This window comes from Periophthalmus magnuspinnatus, chromosome 9 (genome assembly GCF_009829125.3).
Source record: "Periophthalmus magnuspinnatus isolate fPerMag1 chromosome 9, fPerMag1.2.pri, whole genome shotgun sequence".
Classification (NCBI taxonomy): Eukaryota; Metazoa; Chordata; class Actinopteri; order Gobiiformes; family Gobiidae; genus Periophthalmus; species Periophthalmus magnuspinnatus.
In genome coordinates, this window is record NC_047134.1 from 17,603,692 (window position 1) to 17,626,920 (window position 23,229).

Below are 23,229 nucleotides of genomic sequence, written 5' to 3' on the forward strand. Positions count from 1 at the left end.
ACAACAGTCTCATTTTGACCTACATGTACAATTTGTGTGTACTGGGACGACACAGATTTGACCAAATTATATTATACAAAGCCATTTACTAAATCACCACCACGCAGCTACTATTATTACTACTACTGCTGCATACTACTACAGCCAATACTACTCAGCCTACTGCAACTCAATTCATTTATCAAACCCAGTAAAACTTTACAGCCCTAAAGTTAAAATACATATCAAATTAAACGACTGGTAGTAAAAGTATCTAGTTACCCGACCCCTTCTTCTATTCCCTCGCGCCCTGATGTTTATGTGGGTGTATTTCAAAGCAGGAGAGAATTTGGCTCTGAACCAGGGCGTTGATTACTACTCTGCGATGGTGAAACGTCCCTCCGCGCTTCACTTCATGTCCTTAGGTACTGGGAGTATTTTTAGAGTGCAGATGGCCGGCCTGCTGGGAAAGTGCGTCCTTGTACCCCGGCCCAAACTGACATTCGGATCAGCGGATTTCAAATGCAACGCCTTCAACACTTTTATTTAAGGTCTGACCTGGGTTAATGCTGGTGAATGTGCCAAAAATATTAGACAGCTCTCATTCAGACTTTAACCTTTCTCAAATTGGAGAGATGTGACTTAATTTAATATAAGCAGCACTGCCGTTTAAAATATATCTATAAAAAGTGTGGTTGAGGTGAAACAGCTGTAGAAAGTATTTTGAATAAATTGTGCTTTAGTGACAAAAAATAGGAGTCTTCTCTATTGCCAATAATATATCAAGGCTAATTCTCACATTTAATCTAATAGATCCATACCATATATATTTTTTGTGTTGTAGGATTATACATACTAAAAACTGTAGCGTAAGTGGTGTATGGTTAATACACACTACAGTCTAAAATGGACTAGAATCACAGTAAATTTTTTAAACTTTTTGCTTTTGTTATACTCTTTTTGTCGTCATGTTACAACTAACTGGAGTGGGATTTTTTTAAGAAACACAAAAACAGTATATACACAGTTTTAAACCTGCAACCGTTCTTTTTCTTCCATTCCAAGTACAGTACTTCAGTAGAATTTTTAGATATCTGTACTTTGCTTAAGTACATTTTACAGTGGATACTTTTTATGTTTACTTCACTACATTTATAAGCAGGTATCTATACTTTCTACTCCACTACATTTTTGAACTGGACTGAAAAGTAACATCCACATCCTAACTAAAACTTTCGAGTTCAAGCTTGGCCATTGAGCAAACTAAATAAATACACAAAATGCATAAGAAAAAAAATAAATAAATAAAAACTATTCGCTTGTATTGCACATGCTGACCTAAATATGTATCTTTTTTCTATCAATATCACTACATTTACAAGTGTTGTTAATTTGTTAAAGTATGAGAAATACTTTTCACTCTTACAAGTACATTTTTAAACAGTTACTTAAATACTTTTACTTAAGTTGATTTTTTTTTCATGTGATACTTTTACTTTTACTTGAATAAGTCTTTATCTCTGTATCTGTACTTTTACTTGAGTAACATAATTGAGTACTTCATCCTCCATTGACTGCTATAAATAATATGCTGCAAATAATCTGTAATCTAATCTGTATTTGCATAATTCAGGATATGTTTAAGATACTCTTTCCATCTTTCTTGGCTTTGAATATCTTTTGCCCACTTGGGACTGAATTTCAGTGACGCACGAAGAAGCGAATACACATTTTGAATGCTTTCTCATTCTCCCAACACAGACTCGTGCTGCGCAGAAAATCTTTTGCTTTTGATAGCAGTCTGCTTCAGCACACCTCGTTTCTTTCTTTACTTCTACATTGTTCATTGAGTCCAAAGCATTGTAAAGGGAAGTCCGTCAGAGCTGCGAATGGACTTGTGTTGTTGATGGGCAGAAACCTCAGAGAAACAAGTGGACCAATGATTTCCAATAGAAATCCTCACAGCCGCCACACTTCAGCCGGCCCTTAGGCAATCTGTCGGCACACACACACACACACACACACATGAGTCGATGGCAAACTCCAAACAGCTTTGTGCGACTCCGGTTTGATTTGATCCTTTTTACATCTCTCACCTGGATGTTGCTATACTCAATCAATAGCACCGAAGAAGACTGTGAGGGAGCAGACAAAGGTGCATCAAAGTACAAAAATACACCAAAAAGTCTAAATCAAATATTTGGACAGTAAAACCTAAAAATAAAAACTACTGCTCATATGCTACAAAAACATGGTATGCCTACAGTTAGGATTAAAGATTGTCTAGTGGTTTCTAGTACGGATACGCAAAATATATATACCTCAAGATGGTTTAGATGATGTTTTTGCTTAACCTGGAGTGTGGAGCCAAATAATGAGTCTGGGGTTGCATTTATAAAACAGTACGTGGAACTCAAACCAAAAGAGTATGTAGGAAGAAAGCCCGGACTTCGTGTATGTAGAAAAATACGAGATTTGTACAACTCTTTGCACACACTCCAGCAGGTCATTTCCTCCTCACCGATGACACCTGCATGATCCCACCTCACGCCACGCCCCTACACCACCTCCATCTCCCATAAAAGTGTAATGCAAATTGTGTCCCATGTCAAGTTGTCTTTTTATAAATCCCAAACCTAATGTGAAACGTCAAGTACGCAACGCTGAGACCCCAAAACTATATCTCTTTAAAGCAAATGAGTTGAAAGATGGCTTCTAATACGTCTCTCAACAGTGATCCGCATCCAAAACAAAATGAATAATTCTGCCCTTGACTTTCAGCTGACCCTTTTCTAAAATGGCAATATAACACAATTTGCATTTATTAAATCACTCTATACGTTAACAGCGATTCTCCCACCTGCCTAATATATGCACAGCACTATAAGCTCTAAGCCATTCTTTTAATTGAATGACATTATTACAGGAAAGGCTCATATGCTGGCAATAATTTAAATTCTGGTCTGACTTCAAGTGCCAATACACCAAGCCCCCAGCAACATTCGCAATCCAGCAGTGTTTATGAATATGGAAAGGATGAAAAGCAATAGAGAAGCTGCGTCATGCTGCTAATATGGATTGACCCTGTGCACTGAGCTCCTGCCTTCACCATTTAAACAAACAACTCCAGGCAGAGCTGCAGGAACGTGGGGCTGTCAGAGCGCCCTACCTGCGTGCTCTCCTCTGTCACATACACATCAAAGCAATTAAGTGTATTTCCATTTATATGTGACTGAGTTGTGTGGATGAGAATAATAATGGGTGGAGATGTTAACTGTATGTAGCCTGCATTCTTACAGTTTTAAAAAAGATGCTACAATCACAATTGAACCTGTGCTGCCGGTGCTTTAACCTGCATATGGAGTACACATACAGGTTTTGCTCATTCTCAGTATACGGACATCATATACTGCAGCAGCACAGGTTCTGATTAATGATTAGCTGCAGGTGCTGGGGGTTTAGGTACTGAGGATTTAGATCAGAGAGTCCTTTTAGATTTAAATCAACTGAATTTCAGAATCAAAACTGGCAACTGAAATGAGAAACTTGCCTGAGGCTCATTCTGCATTCTGACTGGGTAATCATCATGTCTAATGTTTTTGTAATTAAGAATAAATGAGCATTACAGTTGTTATCAGTAAAAGCTGTATTTGATTGAACATGTTCATATCTGGGGACAGTTATCATTTAATTTTCAATATTCACAAGTGCATCATCCCAAATCTAAAAGAGTTTTCATTTGTAAAAGCAAGAAATGAGTGCGGTTACATGTGTACGAGTGTGCTGGTTATAGTCGGGCTTTTTGCGTTCCTGGTTTTGTGTGTGTCTACGCAGTATCCTGATTTCTCTATCCTGGATAAGGCAGTATCCTGATTATGAGAAACCACAATACTCTCACTGATATGTTCTTATAGTATCCAGGATAATGTGGCATGTAGAGACACTATTCTGATTTCTCACACTGGTGCTGTACTGGGCATGTGCACACTGCTCAGTATATCAAGTAACAAATATGATAGGAGTAACAACTTTCCCAAAACAACTCAAACCTCTACCAGAACTTTTAAAAACAATATTATTTTACACCTATAAACAAAATAAAAGCAGCTCATTTCAATACAACCACCTTTTAATACTTTTATTTTAAAGTATATCTTGTTTGTTTGTTATTATTTATCAAGGTTAGCAAAATGTTTAACTCCTCGCCATATCTGTGCCATGGCTGCCATAGCGACCCCTCTAAATATCCAGGATACTCTGATTAAGCTGATTGTGCATGTAAACATCATATCCAGAATACTGTCACAACTTGTCGTTAACGTACTCTATCACATTTTGTATTCTATTCTGGAGCCAAACGAGGCCTTTCTAGGGAGACTTCATGTTCTCCCTTTGCCTGGGTGGGTTTCTACAGATTCCCAAACTGAAGATTGTCCTGGTGGATGGATCAGTTAATCATAGAGGACAAATTTCCCTACTGGGATAATAAGTCAACAAATCCAGAATAGATATGCAGGAGCGGTACTTCTTTCATAGCAAAATGTCAGCCTGACCAAAGCACAAGCTAAATGACAAGCTGCTCATTTAAAACACACAATTACTGAAAACACATCTCTGCAGCTTTGTGATCCTGCATCCAAATGACCCGCATTCATCTGGATAATTAGACCATTTTGTAGCGGGAGATATATTGGTATGTTTAGGTGGCAGGTTGCGCCCCACACTCTCACCTCACTTTGATGGTTTGGGCACATGAATAAGTCATACCCTGCGGCTATCCATATTTCACCAAACACCCTCATCTATAATGGAGAGATACGTCACAGCTCACCTGATGGGGGCAGTCTCGTCGCCCTTATCCAGCCACTCCTGCGGGGGTATGATGTACATGCACCACAGGCCCCAGTTGTAACCGTGGGCCGCGTTGGCATATTGTTGCACCTCGAAGGTGTTGTATTTGATGTTGTCGATGGCGGGCAGGATGATGCGTGTGTGGTCTTCCTTCATGCGGGTCAGGATGGGTTCAGCCCTGTGGACATTGGCATAAGGAGACGTGAGGGTCTAATGTGGTAGACAGTAATGATAGAATCTACTAACTTGAAACAAAAAACAAAATATTTGCATGTGTGCGTGGAATTTTTAAACATAATTTTCTCTGAATGGATTTTGGTCTCACAAAATGGTTGATGCCAGAAAAACATGCAGTATTAGAATATGAGAGTATAAGGGCTTATGATTCGATTCGCACTTTTTGATGGGATGTTGTTCAAAGCAAAAGTTTTTAGAAGTCCAGGAACATTAACAATTGAGAGAAGATTGAAACACTAAACTATATTAGAATCCCATGCATTTCAAAACATGTATGTAGTGAATGAACTAGGTTAGCGAGTATTTTAAATGATAGGATAATTTGCTGTTAAATAATTGTACTCTTCGTGATTTGCTAAGTGTGACTTTACAATATTGTGATCTAATGTGCAGCCCTACAATGTCAAGAATTAGTAATCACTATTAAAATTAGAGAACATAAGAACACATGCAACATGCTGCTATCACCATATAAGCATACAGCAGCAGCTTTATTTCACCTGTTATGATAGAAGTACTAGCAGTGGTAGTAGCAGTAATCCTTCTTCTATTTAAGAAATATATGGGCCTACAAACAGGGGCTTTTCATATTCTGTGCATTCTTAAGGCCACTGTAATAATAACCCAGACTGTCCCTGGCTTCTTTGAAACAGAGGTCAGGAGCTCATGTTTTTGTAAGTGTTTCTGTTCTTTGGTATCGCGTGTATCCACTGACATTCAGAGATAGAGACCTAACCAATTTGTAGGTGAATGAGGTTTAGAATAGACTTATCGTGGAGTGAAAAGTCAATACTGAGATGTTTCTGATTTGTAGCACAAATAAGAAAGGGGCAATAATCATTGATTTGGCTGAAATAAAACCACAAAACAAGGTAGCAATGCTGTCAGCTGTAAAAGGTCTAATAAGGCACCAGAGAAAATGAGACTGTCCCAACTCACTTTCTGTAGAAAAGAAGAGCTACAAGCATACATAGTCTTTACTGTATAACAAATAGTTCAATTTTTACTTAAATTTGTACACTGTTCACAAATATCTACTAAATAGTGTGTTTTCTTAGCGCAGCCACATCAGCAGTTTGTGCCTTTTTGATCAGATATTGGACTGGTCTGACATCATAAATAATTCCAAGAAGTACCTCACTATGGCCAACCATTTCAGCAACTCGTATAGCAGTGTATGATGACAGGGTATTGGCACCGCAGCACAGCACAGAGGAGCTGAGGCCTATTTCACCAACCACGAGGTATTATTTACAGTAGATTCAACAGAACAGGGCCAGGAGCTACGGCAGCCTATGAGTCCTCCTTTAACTCTCAGCTCATGGCAACGTTTATTCAGCTTTCCACTGTTCTGTTGAATCAGCGTTTCTCCAACACCCAAAATGACATCTGTGATCTGCTCCCCGCCACCGCACAGAATGTCACTGGTCTGACAAACACGCATTTTAGCAGGACAAAGATAATATCATATCATCATTTTTATCAGTTGCTTGTGAAAACAGAATGTCAGACAGTGGCACTTTTCCCAAAGCAGGTAAAATCCTATAAATCCAAACAGTTGAAGAGAAAGGAAGAGGTTTAGGGAGCTCTTGAGACCAACAATATCCTTTAGGCCGAAGAGGCAATGGAAAAAATGAAGGGTTTACAAGAGCATTTGAGAAGAAATCTCTTGAAAGTGATGACACTGCTTATGATTGTCACATTTGATTTGTTCAATTATACTTTAGGTCAGAGCAAAGATAAAGTAAAAATATAAGAATTTATTTCAGCTACAGAAGCATGACAGTCAAATAATAACAACATAAAACTGGCAATGTGTTCTCTGTCACATCTTATGGTGGTAGTCGTAGAATAAATTGATGTAGCCCGAAAGTTGGAAGAAAAGGCTGAAGTTGTAATGCAGGAGAAGTTTATCTAACTTCTGTATGGGACCGAGATTCATGAATCGTCAAGACATTGTGATAGTATTGTCTATTCCAGTCCAGTCTGGCTATGCGTCTGTTGTAGGGAGTATTATACCTCTGGTAATTTAGGCCAAGATAACAAGGACGGAGCTCGCAGTGTGGGTCTGGCAGCGCAGGGTAGCAAGTATCTTTGTCACTACCATGCAATTGGACAGAATGTTAATGCAAACCTAAAAGCCCACTCATGAAACCCATGAAAACATTACTTCTTTGATTTGACATATTTGGGGCGATAGTGGCTCATGAGGTAGAGAAGGTTGATGGTTGGATCCCAGCTATAACCAGAGGGTAAGACACCATTGCCAAGTGACTGTGGCATGTGTCTGAGTGATTGGAAATTGCACAGATTGTCAGCCATATTTCCATTGTCTGTTGCTACAGAAGTTTACCAGGCACGAGTATGAGAAGTCACTACTGTAGAGCTTTGAGAACCATAACAAACTTAACCATAGATATTTTTTTTAAATTGACAATTTTAAGAAACTATTAAAGACTATTAACCAATAATTAACTCCACATATTTCACCTTTGAGCCTACAGATCTTCCTGAGTGCACTTGACGTCGACTGCGAGTGCTTGTGCCCCATAGTCGGTGATGCCACATAAAATCTCTCTGCTATTTTAAACCTTGGCCGAGAGCACTGGGCTTCAAATCCATATGGCACAGAAGGAAGTGAGTGCCACCAGCCACATTTGTCTAATCTCCTCCATGCTGACTTCATCTCCCAATCTTCAAAGCAGTCCCCATACTCGGATTCCCCTTGGTACTCTTCTAAATTTAACCCAAGTCGCTATTGTATAATAACTAATGTTTATAGTTCGCTTTCTGTGACTTTGCTTTTGTCCCTGCCCGCTCTGATACCATCTACACCTCCAAAAAGTAGAACAAATTTATCAAACGTCGCAATACATAAAGATACACAGACTGGAGTGCCCATATGCTCTAATAGATGTCTGATTTAAAGCACTTACTCAAAGATGGAGGGGAGAGTGCACTCAAGTTTAAAGGCATGCAAAATTGATAGAAGATGATTTCTTTATATTACTCGTACTTCAGAAAGTCATCGTGCTCTAAATCAAATGTAAGTTTCAAGCTCACATCCCCAGTCCGCTGCATTTAGAAATTCCCTTTGATCCCATACAGTGAAACAGATCTCAGCCCATCTTTTTATAGAGGATTTTTGCAGCCCTTTGTGGACGAGGTATATTTCTTCTATGCTATAATTTTATTTTCAATTGATCTGGTACTAAACTGGTTCATTCACCACCTTGTCATGTTATTATGTTTTATTATTTGAAGGACATTATTATTGAAGGTCAGCACGCACCAAAGCCTATCACCTTCAAACTCTATCAGTGTTTAATCAGCCCCCTACTGCGCGAGCGGTGGTACTGCGGAAACTCCAACAGCTTTCCAATTACTTTAACCTTGCGCAGTCAATCTCAAAATTAATATGCAGGTAGAAAGAATTGTGGTTAGTCTTAAAATGTCTATCAAACATATATTTTATGTTGTGCGAGTGAGGGCTCACTTCCGCTCTGCCTCTGTAAGGACTGACTCTCTGCAGCTTTCTCTTTCTTTCTGCTATCGTGGACTATGTAGTGCTATCACCTCATCTGTTTAGTCATAAGTGGTCCTGAAAAAGCTCAGAAAAGTAAAATAAACCCTCTATGACAATGTACAAACTGAAAATGAGCAAATGGCAGGCTGTTCAGTCCAACTTTCGATTTTGAGAATAGTCTTTATTGCTTTGGTTCCTAGATTTGAACAAACTATTGGATTGGCAAATGCAGCAGAATACAGGAATTAAGGCGTCTTTTTCAAACAGGGAGTGGAGAACCAATGATAAAAGAAAAAAAAAATATATATATATACATGTTTTTCCAACAAGAGGTCTCTCATTTTCACACTTTGTCCCACTTAAACAAAGCTGCTGTTCCACATTTGGTTGATTTCCATTTGGTCACGCTAATTATAACAAAATATACAGCAAAACATTACAACTACCATAAACGCAGCTAGCCGAAACCCTAATTTGTTACTAACCGGTATAAAATGCAACACTTGATTTTACACAATGGCGTTATGTTTTTTTTAATGTCCTTGAGAACCAAAAGCAGACCTGCCAGACTTCGTAAGAGCGTGATTGCAGTGATAAGATAGAGATATGCTAGCAGAGGACACATCTGGTAGTGACATTCTCTCCTCCCTCTTCTTGTACCCGCCGTTTCATCTGCGCTCCACTGCCAGGGTTATTCTTTCAGATCACATCAAATCCATATTCAAATAAGATTTTCTCTCTCCTCGCCACCTCCATCAGACTGACAGGTTCCACGGCACTTTTATACCCGCCATGTCGGTTCTTATCAGGACCAGGCGGCTTGATTTATTAACTCTTCATTCCTCATTATTTGTCTTTGGATAATGGCAGATGGCAAAATGGAGCTGCGTATCATGCTAACACACATTTGGGAAAATTAAACTAACAGGAAAAAAAATGGATAAACATGATTGGAGTCTCAACACAGCTCAATATAAGTCCCAATAATAGTTTTGGGCTGCTGTGTGTCAAATATGAGACTAAGTTCACATTTTACATTCAGATAGAGGGCAGGCGTCTATATAACTCTATAGGAAATTCATTGGCTATGTTTATGTGCACACTCAAATTGGGTCATTATCAGGTTTCTGGACATTTAAGTTTATTTAAATGACAGGTAAAGCACTAAATTGAATATGAGCAATCAGAGGGACCATTAGATAATTTTAATAATCTTATAACAAAAAAAAATCTAATGATAATAATTTTCTGAACTTTACAAACTGAAAATCTACAGAAAAACTAGATTATTATTTCTTAGAGATTGGATCCACCAACCAGCCATATTTGGATGGTGGATTTGTGGCTTAAGATTCATCACCATTTTTATTTTAATTTATTCTGGGGGAAAAATTAAATAAATAAATAAATAAATAAATAAATAAATAAATAAATAAATAAATAAATAAATAAATAAATAAATAAATAAATAAATAAATAAATAATACCAATGATACCAATAATAATTAATCATATTAATTTGTTTATGCTGACTTTTATGTGTTAAGACCCAGATATTAACCATAAACCTGGTCAAACATCGGCATCGAATCCTAACCTGTCCTCCAGCTCAGAATGCAACCTTGACATTTATAATGAATAAGTTTTCTTGTTTTTGAGCAAAATTAAAAAAATCTTGAATATTTCTGAAGCTTGCAGCCTTCAGCAACAGCCCAACAGGTCTTTTGTGCAGAACCACCATTCATTCTGGCACAAATTAGATATTGGGATGGAGCAGCACAGGCTTCATAATAGGTGGGACTTTAGATTCCACAAATACATTTTTCACCACATGCTGGCAGATAGGATTCAAAAGCAGGAAAAACACAAATGTGGTCTTTTCAGTGGTTTTCAGTGGAAGTGTTTGGCTCTGAGGACGGCTGCAGCCTCCTCTCTGCTCTCAGACTGATATAAAACTGATCCAGCAGCAGATGCCGAAAGCAGACATGATTTACCAAAGCTAAAAATATTTCCCAAGCCTTACAGACACAGGCAGGCAATAGTTTTATACAGAAATACAGCTGTGGCCTCCGCAAGTATTCTTAGTAATGTAAAAGTTAAACCAGTTTCTGTAATTATTGCCATTTAAAAAAAATACTTGATCATTAATTGACCAAGAAGCATGGCTCTTAACCTTATAAACCGGAACTAAAAGATGAAAGTGAATGATGGAATTAGGAATGTGCACTAATCAGAGCTGCATGTTGACAAAAGAAAAGTTCACGCTGAAATGGGTAAGAAAATTCCAACAATAAAATTAAAGGTACACTCCGTAACCTTTCTGTCAAGTTGCCATCTGCCTGTGTTCATGGTGACAATTACTTATTTAAGCTGGTTTATTCTGTATTTGAAGGGACAATGCACAGAAACATTAAGCTCCACACCAGATTATACCTAAACCAGTGGTTCTTAACCTGGGTTCGATCGAACCCTAGGGGTTCGGTGAGTCAGTCTCAGGGGTTCGGCGGAGGTCAAGACACGCACCCGACTCATGATTTGCAGACTGCGAGCGTCTCCAGAAGCCGGCCGTGTCTCAATTTGACAAATGCACCCTTCGGTGTGCCTATCGAAGTACCCGCCTGACTTAAATGCGCCCTTCGCACGCAGCAAGCGTTTAAGGCAGTGGTTCTCAAATAGTGAGGCGAGATGCCGGGGACGCGCGTATGACTCCACGTATGACACTAGTACTGTAGGTATCGCGTACGCAGTGCACACGCAGCATTGAGTAGGAGAGAGCGAACAGATCGTGACACAGGACAGTGAACAAGAGACACTTTTGCTAAAGAGACACTATGGAAAACATTTTAACAGGGATAAAAAGAAAGGCGGAGATAGACAGAGGTAATGAGACACACGAAAGTCACACGAAAAATAAGACAAGGAAGTCTGATGAAGTGTATTTAGCACTTGGCTTCACCGTGACTCCGGTGGGACACAAGGACAGACCGGTGTCTGCTGTGGCAGCGGACAGTATGAAGCCAAATAAGTTAAGACCCCACCTCATTATACCTCAGTCACGCTGATAAGACGCTGGAGTTTTTTCAGCGTAAACGTGCCAAATATTAACAACAATCATCCGCTTTGTGAATGTCACTTAAACCAGCGAGCACTGAGCATCATATAAGGTGGTGTACCAAATTGCTAAATTACTTGTTTTAATTTTATATTTATTTAATTTTAATGTATTATTTTGATATTTATTTAATTTAAATTTATTCATTTGATGTTTATTTAATTTAATTTTTTTGTTTTTAATTTGATATTTAATTAAATTTCATGATATTTAATTTTATTTTTTGAGTATCAAATGGTTCAATCAGTTGTTCCAAAAATATGTATAGTTCAAATAAGGATAAAAAAAATAAAAAAAATAAAAATAATTAATTACTTTAAAATAATCGCTGTAAAAACAGTAACATATTTAAAGAGCCCCATGCCTCTGCTTTGACATGAATTTACATGAAGCACAATTGGTTGCGGAGTTATGGTGTGTGTTAAAATGTTAAAAATAATAAATAGCATAAATACAATATGTTCATTATTGGAATACAAAAGATGCATTGTATTTATTCTTTGAACACAGTGATGTTAATGCACGGTTCACTTTGTGCACCAGTAAAATATACATATGTCTTGAATTTGAAAAAAATCATATTTTATTTTTCAATAAACAAGGGTTCGGTGAATGTGCATATGAAACTGGTGGGGTTCAGTACCTCCAACAAGGTTAAGAACCACTGACCTAAACAAATAGTTTCCATCTGCAGTTCTGACCTGTAACTAGGCCTGATGTTATCACCCACCTGTTTCTATGGCGATAGATAAGTCTATTTATGTATTGTGGAACAGGCAAAGTTGAATATATCCATGAAGACGAAGCAGTGGTAGACCCGCAGAAAAGATACGTAGAGTAAGTATTGACACTTCAGACGGGAGGAGTATATATGGAATTACACGAAGACGAACGACTTACAGTGAGAAGCTCCTGACACTGTACAGCTATGAGGTAAAAGAATAAGTACTTGTATCTGCTGAATTGGCTGTAGTGGATACAAAATGGTTGTTATTTCTTGATGGCATCTATAAAATGACTGGAATAAAATGTTCAGTTAACTGCAAAAAGCCATATAGCTGTAGGAACTATTACTAGCCCACAAATGTAACATCATTATACATAATATAGTGTAAATAACCAGAGGACATTATTATTTATAATGGTGCAGGCTAGCCTTATGCAGATTTTCCATTTTAATTCCCTCATGTAATTATTATGAGTTCTCTCTAGGTCATATGGCAGCAGAGAATTCAATATTGATCAGCGCTGTCTTGTGATGCATGTGTTTCATTTGGACATGCCTGAAAATGACAACCTTATCTCCAGCACACACTCAGCAGGGAGCTCCAGCATCTACTCCAATCATTAATCCTTAATAATCAGAATCAGAGCTGGCCTTGGGTTTCAAAAGCCACATAAATATCAATGTCTCTGTGTGTAGCTGCATGCTCAAGAGCCGAACACTGTAGATCCTAATTACAACGCGCTCCTATTTATGCCATTAATCCTGGTTATTCAACGGAGCTCGCAAGGGAAGAGACAAGGCTGAATGTGCAACCGCTAATACAGCAATGGGTTGAGTAGTAACACGTAACAATGTTATATATATATATTAAAAAAAAACATTCAAATTGTAAAATGCTAAGTGTTCTAAATGTAAGAGATTAAAGGACTTTGTAACTTTTTTGTGAAGATCTGCCACCTGCTTTTGTTACTGCTTTGCCTGTTGCCAAGTCGCAGTTGTGATACATGTAATTGCATCGATGGAAGATAGATGTCTTACTATGTTTTTATTATGGAACATTCTAGGGAAACCAATAACTTCATCTGCATTGCATAAGCAGAAAACACAGATTTTCTTTGAAGAAAATAAAAAAAAAAAAAACATCTCACTTGACAAGTTTAATTTGCTACTCTGTGCTATGTTTTGGGTGTTTCATCACATTATTACAACAACCTTAAGTGTTTTTTCAGCATTATTTATGAACACTTTTATTTGAGTACACTATTCTATCTAAGTCTAATGGAACATGAACACTTAGCAGATGCAACTCACTCTAAATGTTCTGCAACACTTTCTCATCCCACCCAACATTACCATACGAACAAATGCAAATCTGATTGTATCACTCCTCTGGCCCGTCGAGCTGGCTTCTTAACTCGCCATAAAGCAACATGGTGCACGGGAATAGGCAGCAGCTGTCAAGTGCGCTGTGCAGTATGATACAATTATATTTGCTTTAACGCTAATGCCAGCTAGCAATACGTCTGCGCTATGAATGCTAGTGCTGCGGGGAGGGGGGCGTGTGCCAGTGAATCACAGCGCAGCGCGGTTCAGGGCGTAAGCATTGTCTCTATGGCTCCCTGTGTGCAAGGTCATTCGCCACCCCGTCCAGCGGCGCCATCCATCTCACTTATCACTGTACGTGCCATAGCGAATAATCATATTGTGATAAATAGCAGGCTTCTCCCACTGTAACAAATGGATACAGCAGGGCAGATAGCTGGAGTGAATCTATTTGAATAAAAAGAGGATGCATAAAGGAATATGTCGCCACCTCTATCACTATGAGCATATGCTATGTATTAAATCTACATCTTTAGTAAGTGTAGAAAATCCATTGCTTTGGCATTTCAGTATAAAAGTAGGGTCTATCTTTTTACACTGTACAACTTACGTGAACAGTTGGGATATTACTTGCTAAAAAAACCTATATATGAACAAATATTACAAATCACGGAAACATACAAACAGCCATTTTTCAAGTACATATGGCCAATACTACTAAACTGTATCCACAAGAATTAAATTAAAGATCTCCCTGGTGAATTTTACTTCCTGTTTGGACATAAGCAACAGATGTGACGTGATTAAGTAAGAGGTAATACCATTCATCTGTTACTTAGCATCTACATCAGTAATGTTTAGGTTAGTTTATTTGTCATTTATAAATGGAAAAATATGTGCAAGAAGCTCAAAGTGCACCATGAGACATTAAAAACAACCATGTAAACAAACAGTAGATAATCATTACAGATGACATCCTGGCACTGTCAAATAAACAAACTATAAAGATTGAGAAGATAAAATATGAAGGTGCTAAATCAAAGTTCAAAGTGCATTGTTGAAATGTATAACAGCTCATGGGAAGAAGTTCTTAGCATGGCGAGAAGGATAGCCAGGTCATAGTTCCCGTTTTTGTTTTTTCTCTGAGTGGACCACCATGTTTAAAGCGTTCCTCTCTTTGGCTATAATGTTGCCGAAGCACACAGTGATGACTCAACCAGAAGCCTTTCAATGGTACAGCAATAAAAGTTTAGAGTTCCTTGTGAATTCTCTTAGTTTCCACAAAAAGAAAAGACGCTGCCGAGTCTTCTTAACAATGTTACTAGTGTTTTCGCTCCAGCTCGAATCACAATTTGAACATCAACATCGGCAATTACAATAGCCAGATGAATGATGTTATGACTTAACTCGATCATAAGTTTAGAGGTTTTAAATGTGTTCAAGAGAAGGCTGTTTTCTTTGCTCTACTCAACAACACTGACCTGAACCTCTGGTCTGTCACATGAGTCATTATTTGCCCTCCTCAGACTAAGGTTAGCAGTGCCCAGTGGTGGATGAAGTACTTGATTTTGTTACTTAAGTAAAAGTACAGATACAGATACAGAGCTACTTAAGTAAAAGTATTTAAGTACCCATTTAAACATGTACTTTAAGGGTAAAAAATAAAAGCATTTCACACAAGTGTTATAATTTTTTAAGTAGTGATACTGATTTAAAAATGATACATATTTTATCCAATAGTAGCAATATGGATACATTTCTTAATTTTAAACTTTAGTCAGTATATTAGCACGAACATGGTAAAAAATAACCCCTCAAATCATATGAAATGTACTTTTTACTTTTCAGTTCAGTTCAAGAAAGTAGTGGAGTAGAAAGTATAAATACGTGCTCTCAAATGTAGTGAAGTAAAAGTATCCACTGTAAAAGTTATTTAAATAAAGCACAGGCACCAGTGATATTGATCCTCCCCTATGTATATTGTAAAACATCAGCTTGACAATATACATAAGCAAATACTCAGGTTAACATGTTTGTTTTTGGAAAAAGTGCAACTCCCAACCACCCAACCACCAACCGAGCCACTTTCCCATCCCTCCGCCCTCCCTCCATCCAGCCATCAACCAGAAATCTTACAATGATGCATGGAATTAAACCTTATCTGAGCAGAACACTTGTAAAACCATCTGCCAGTTGTGTCCACAGTTCAATAATCTGTTGAGAAGCTTTTTAACTGTAGCTGGATAGTTCAAGATATGCAATGTCCAAAAAGCAACAAAGCCAGTGATTGAAGAGTATATCGTTAGGCGGTTTCCATCTCTGAGCTATTTTTTCCCCCTAACCTTTCTTCAAAAACTGCCACTTGATTGTTGCATAACTATGATAAAAAATTTACCACAGTTATTATCCAACCGAATGAGGTGATAATTTGAAAAATATGAAAACCCGTCACATTTATATCAGTCATATGGTTTCAGTTATGTGCTAGTAATAATTTAGTATCATTTGCTTGTTATGTTCTGGATGGTGTTGAATAATAAATGAAACATGAACATTTAATGTAATCATATTTTATAAAAGCTCTAATTCCTGATCCTTGGCTTCATCAGTGGAACAGTTTCAGTCAATAAGTTTAATACAAATGAGCCAAACATTTCCCCATTATACTGTATGTGCTCTGTAGCCCCGTATCATCGCTAGTGTGTGCATTAGCTGTGATAATTGATACCCCAGTGACATGTGTTCCCCATCTGTTCTGCCTCCAAAATAGACGTGCCTTTTCTGCTCCCACATAACCTGCTCACCTCCGCTGTGTTCGGCGTTCTCCACCTCCTTACTCTTCATGCTGTCAGCACTTTGGCTTTGTACACCTGTGTGCTACGCACACCTATCTGATACATCGCTCACACATCTCTCAAATATTCTTTGATTTACTGTGGCTGTATTTTTCCCTTAAGGCTTTTCTCTACTTTTCATTATATATGGGTCTGGCTTGAGTACAACAAATAATGAGCACCGAATGAATTTTGTCTTGTCTGTTAGTATCTTTACTTTGCAGAACTCATGACATGATTATAAAATATGTAGCAAAATGTGTGAAGTAGTAGGAGGGAAATTTCCTTCTGATTGGTCTGATTCATTAAGTTTGTAAAGAACATATTTGAACATTCACCATGTTTGCATGCATGCCAGGCAAATAAGATAACTGGCCTACTCTTTTTAAAAATGTTTCAAAATAAACCAGGGAACTACAAGTGAGATGCTTTGCCTCCCAATAAAACATCTGGAGAACTCTGTGGGTAGGATCGTAGTTTGACCAGTAAATTGAAACCTTTGCCTTTTGACTCAGCTCCTTCTTTACCAGAGCAGTCCGATACAGCGACCGCCTCACTGCAGCTGCTGCACCAATCCACCTGTCAATCTCTCGCTCCATCCTGTGGACATTGACAGGCGGGCTCCATCCTATGGTCATGAGCTTTAGATAATGACCGAAAGGACAAGATTGCAGATACAAGTGGCCGAAATGAGTTTTCTCTGCAGGGTGGCTGGGTGCTCCATTAGAGATAGGGTGAGGAGCTCAGTCACATGTGAGGAGCTCGGAGTAGAGCAGCTGCTCCTCCACATCGAGAGGAGCTAGCTGAGGTGTCTCAGGCACGCCTCCTTGGGGAGGTGTTGCTGGCATGTCCCCCTGGGAGGAGGCCCCGGGGAAGACCCAGGACACGCTGGAGGGGCAATGTTTCTCAGCTGACCTGGGAACGCTTTGGGGTCCCACCGGAGGAGCTGGACGACATGTCTGGGGTGAGGGAAGTCTAAGAGTCCCTGCTTAGACTGCTTCCCCCCGCGACCCAGCCCCAGATAAGCAGAAGAAAATGGATGAATGGATGGAGAACTCTGTGTACTTGGATGCTCACTGGTTGTAACAGCACAGTCTGATCGTGCTATGAGCAGAGTAGGAGAGGCAAACCACTGCACGGGGCAAGAAAAAGCAAGGAAAATCTTACATATTTGTGTGTATTCACTCGTTTTATATTAGCAGCTATGTCAAACTACGGCCCCTGCAGCATGGACTCGCTTGTGTTATTTCATTGTTATGGTCAGCTATGTTAAAGTGGGTAAAAAAAAAAAAAACACCAGAGCTTCAATGTGTTTATTTGCTAAAACACAGTTAGAATGTATGTATGTGTAGTATGTATGACAATTAGCCTACGTAAGCCTACATTAATGAGATGTCCTTATCAGTGTTTGCTAAAAGTGGAGTTATATGTATGATAGTCATTTTATTAGCAATTATGGCCCCCGTTAGCACCTATTTGGTCCTTTGACCTGCATGTAGACAGTGATAAGAGTGGTTTGACCAGTCCTGTGGAGAAGTGAGACAAAAATCAGCTGAAGAGCGTGCTCAGAGTTACCTGTGCATGTAAACGTGATTGTGTAAACCATGTTAGCAATTACAGAGTATGCGGTGTTCAACTGATGCGCTTCAGGGTTAGTGGAGCAGTTAATTAAGACAAGTTATTTAACACAGTGACATAGTATGCGATAACAAGATTATGTGAGGTTAATTAGAATAACAACACGAAAAGCTCAAGACTTTTGGTGAACTTTAGTATTATGCATATACTCACATCCAAAGTAGAACTTCTATCAATCAAAGGTATTCTCCACTACAGTATAGATGTGGAGATATCACACTGTTCTGGCTCATATACAGAGCACCTTACAAAATATACGGTTTTTCCCTTCATTCAGTGCCTCTTGTGCCTGCAGGTTCCTCCCTCTACTCTTCATCTTCAAACGCTGACAGGATGACAGCCACAAATTAGCTGCCAATTACACAGATATGAGTGACTGAGTGAGTTTGCTGGTAAACTTAAGCAGCAGGCAGACATTGGACTGAGACTCCCACAAGTAATTCCATATCACAAAATAAGCAGCAAGCCCTCGAGTAAAATAGCAATGCAATTTCAACATTTTGGCTCTCCTTTTTAATAACAGTCTTTTATTTGGGCTCTTCTGGTTTAAAAGACATCTCTTCAATAACTGGCTTTGCTCTCTTTTTAATGGGACACAAAGGGGAAGCTTATTAAAGATACATCCCTGGTAATAATAAGGGTCATTGCAGGAGAGTGCTGCTCCATCCAAATTCAGCCTTTTTCAAAATGCTCCAGGCGCCTGCGCTGCATTATACAGGAGCAGTTTTTATAATGATAATGTGATGAAAGATACACATGACAGGCATAATATTATGACCAGCTCCAAATTCTTCATGCCCTTGTTTGATTGTTACCAGTTCAATAATGTAAAAAAAAAATTGAAGAAAACATTGAACCAGGAACATTTTCTATTTTGTTACTGTACTTCCTGTCTCTTATCGGTCTGTCAGCCAATCACAGCCATTCGTATACACTAACAGTCATTTTTACTACTTTCTACATCTTATATATATATACACGGAAGACAATAAACATATGAAGCAAGATATATGGAATTATGTTTTAAATAAAAAAAGTTAAATAACTACTAAACATTGTTTGACACAGCAAAGTTTGGCTATTTAGATACAGAGTTATTTAATGTTTTTTTTCTTTGCTATATAATATATCTTACTTCCTATATTTTATGTCTTCCGTATGTATACAAAATGTAGAAAGTAGTAAAAATAAATAACAAAAAAAAAAAAAAACACTGAATGAGATGGTGTGTCCAAACCTTTGACCTTTGTAGTGTAAATGCACATTCTCTAGTCAGTCATCGTACGTCACTACTAACAGTGAGCTGCATAGATTTGAAGTTTACTTACCAACCGGTGTTGAACTCGACATGAGCATCGAAGAAGCCGACAACAGGAGCTGTGGCGGCGTTCCAACCATGAATCCTGGCTCTGATGAGACCCTCACGTTTGCTGTTCCTCACGATCTTCACCAAACCTGGGTAACGCTTGTTCACGTACTGGTCCAGGTTGAACTTTAGCTCAACTGAAAGAACAAACAAAACAACAAAATTACTTAGGTGTACGGGTCTTTCTCCCTAAATAATTTCTAAACCCAGAAATAAAAAGTGAAAAGCACCCTTAAAATCCTATCAAGTATAACAGAGGTAGTGACATTGTCTCTACAAGTAAGAAGTAATAAGAATTTAACAAGAAGAAATTTGTTTACTAAAGTTAGATGTTTTGGGGATAAAAACTGGGTTCATGCATGAACAGCGGAGGGATAAGACGATTACTTTTATTATGTGTTATTCATCCTGTGTTTGTGAGATTCCCTAATTTAAGCAATGGGGAAAAAACCTTGCAGCATGTTCTGATACGCAACCATGCAAATTACAAAAGCAGGCACAAATTCTCCAAACAACTCTCAAAAAACCCCCAAAAAACTGCGAGCTGTGAGCTGATATGAAACGAGTTTTAGGTAATTATCACAATTAACTCACTGTACAAGACCTTCACCAATACAGAGTGAGAATCTAGCATCAAAACCTTAAATTAATCAGTGCCAGAGGGTGATAAATGAGAGGGAGTTGCTTTACTTTTTAGGTGCAACCATTTTGTAAAAACCCACATTTGAATTTACAATGAACTAAGATTTAGGTCATATATTATACAAAATGGATTACTGTGAGCTGTAAGTGTTAGACTGTGGTTACCTCTTCAAAAATAGACCTGAAGTTGGGTTTTATATGTTTTATTTCATTCACACATGTTTGAGTAACCCTTGATTATTGTCTGTAACACCTCCAAAGCTCAAAATGCTCCGTTCCACCTTGTGATGTTATGAAGTGGTAGTTTTGAAGTTAACAGCTCTTTTTACCTTTTGTTCTGTAGATATTTTGCAGTTCCAACGCTGAAATCATCCAAATGATTCTGGTGAAGGTGTGTGGAGATTAAAAACATAGTAGAGCACTTCCTGTATTACCTCATGACATCACAAGGTGGCATGTTTTCAGTTTGAGAGAAGAAATATGCAGGATTTGTGTGTTAAACATGTGCAAATGAAACAAAACACAACTCCAGGAATGTTTGTAATGATAAAACGACATTATAACATAGATCAAAAAGTAGTCTAATATAGGTCCTTTAAATATCTTAAGTAAAACTCCATCTAACTTTCTACTATTTTACTTTTAACAGTCTAACCTATACGCCCCTTCAGTGCACTCCGATCCCACGGCATCGCTGCCACTGGATTATAACATCTTTCTTGGTTTGCGCTCACAAAAGGTGCGGCTGTCATCACTGGAAACAAAGATGCTCTTCCAAACAGTCAGCTGCACAAATTGCTGTCTGTGTCGGTTGCGAGGATAGATGAGTGCTCGAGCTGCTCCTCTGGGTTACTGCTGAGCGATCCACTTTCCCACATGGAGAATAATAAGGAAGCTGGTGGCGTCTACACCTAGCTCCTGACTCGCTCTCGCCACATTAATCACAGTTAGAAAGAAAAAAAGTAGTGAGAGATGGAAGAGTGATCCCCTGTCTGCGAGTGAGGAAAGCTCTGGATCAGGGTTTGAAGAACAGTGAGGCGTGAAGAGGAGGGATGGGTAAGTCGGAGAGGTAACGACAGGCTTGTACTTGTATTTAGGGTTGTCACAAGTATCAAAAATCAGATACTAATCAATGTTAAAACTAGTACCGGAGCTCCATATGCGTTTGAGAAGGGATCGAAACAAAAAAGTCGCATTCACAGATAGAAATGAACCTTTCCTGAATACTTTTAAAATGATCTTGAGCTGTATCTACTATGGAAACTACCTTGAAGACAGAGGGATTACGCAAAAATAAGGACACATGATAATATAAAAGAAAGTACCATGGTTTAATTGTGTTTGTGTCTACATTAAGAGTGTGTGTTTTCTTTTATTATTATAATTGCGGTATTGGTATAAAATATCAAGTTCATTCATTAGTACTGAAATCAAGTTAGAAATTTTAGTATCATGAGAACTCTAATTACTCTGAACTGATTCGGCGGCATATTTTGGTGCCACATTGTGTGACTTCTTTTACAGTGTAGTGATCTTGCACCATTTTTTCCATGTCCTTAATGAAGATCGGAGTAGAATTTCCAGTAACAATGAATGAGAACTGCACATTAATGACCCTTAATAAAGCATGAACAAAGACTTAATAGTAAGTCTCAGTCATTCTTTTAACTATTTGCTCATTAACTCCTTAAAACATAATTGGACCTTAAATAGCAAAAGCCTTTTGCTACGGATCAGACCTGGACGACTGAGGGTTTACACAGATATGGACCTTAAATACTAACCCGTTAACCGCCTGAACTGAAGCACTGAAACCTGAATTATTGAGGCTAATTAAGGCTGTAGATAGTGTAGTTATTATGTGTTACCAAATTTCCAGCTAACCCACTAATAAAAACTGAGATTTTAAGATGCTACCTACCTGTTACCTTTTCTTCTCCAGTTTTCTGACACAATAGTGCAGAAAAACGCATTTACTGCTAGTGACTCAGCAGCAAATCTTGTATCATTTGTTTACTTTTTTATATTGCTCTGGTTTTTTGATGTTCGATCTCTGTTGCTGCCTTTCGCGTTTTATCTCCATAGAAACATACAAAAATAGAAAACCCTAGCTATCTTATTTTAGCTTGCAGCATGTAATTTGGTAGCCCAAATCTGAGATTCTTGTTAAGTAATGCTATTAGGGTGAGTCATTTGCTCCTAAAGGCATTGCATATGTTAGGAGAAATAGTGACACTAAATAGTTTACTGAATAAATGTGGGAAGGAATGATTATGGATGTCAGAGTCGCAACGAGCTAGTTTCTGTTTAAAATGTAAACTGCTTGTCCTATACGTGGCTTTGAGAAATAAATGCACAGAGGAAATTAGGATCATTGCCATAGAGATTGACAACAAAAACAAAATACTGTATTATGTTTGAATGGGGAAACATAAAACAGGAAGCTAAATACCTAAAGCCTCTTCGTTTGATTTATCCACAACATGGCAGAGTATTCCGGTGACTTTGATAAAGGAGAAGTGGATCACAGCTTTGTCTTTTGGGAATATCTGGGACGCATTTAGAGGCACTGACCCTTTAAGTAAACCGGTCACAACATTTGACACTGAATTAAAACAAGTGCAGCGTCATGAAAAACTGTATTCCATCTCTCAAACCAAACTGATATCCAAGTGCATTTTCCACATGGACTCTCCTCTTCAATGACTCCAAGGTTATAGATCACAATCACCTTTTTATATCGCCCATATACCGCTGAAGTTTTATACAGTCCATAGATTTGATGTATTGGTTTTCAAAGTTGCACGCCGAAGATAAAGTAATCCACCTTCAATAGCGGCAGAAGCAGTAAACAAAATGGCCACATGTGATTACCTGGAGCCTGCACCTTCAAGAGAACAAATCAATGGGAGATGCAATTCCACGGTGAGGCGCTGCTTATTTTCAGAGTTTATGAACAAAACACTATTGACTGCGCTCATTTACAGATTCACA

The 23,229-nt window shown here is 38.3% G+C and overlaps 1 protein-coding gene across 1 annotated transcript in view; it reads right to left on the reverse strand.

The window, feature by feature from the left end:
- The window catches only part of galnt9 (polypeptide N-acetylgalactosaminyltransferase 9), a 111,250-nt gene that overhangs the window by 39,350 nt on the left and 48,671 nt on the right, over window positions 1-23,229 (reverse strand). Inside the window, exons 4-5 of the mRNA XM_033973392.2 lie at window positions 19,556-19,730; window positions 4,811-5,008 (exon numbers count right to left, since the gene is read on the reverse strand). Coding sequence (XP_033829283.1) covers window positions 4,811-5,008; window positions 19,556-19,730 — 373 coding nt within the window. The remainder of the gene's footprint in view (window positions 1-4,810; window positions 5,009-19,555; window positions 19,731-23,229) is intronic.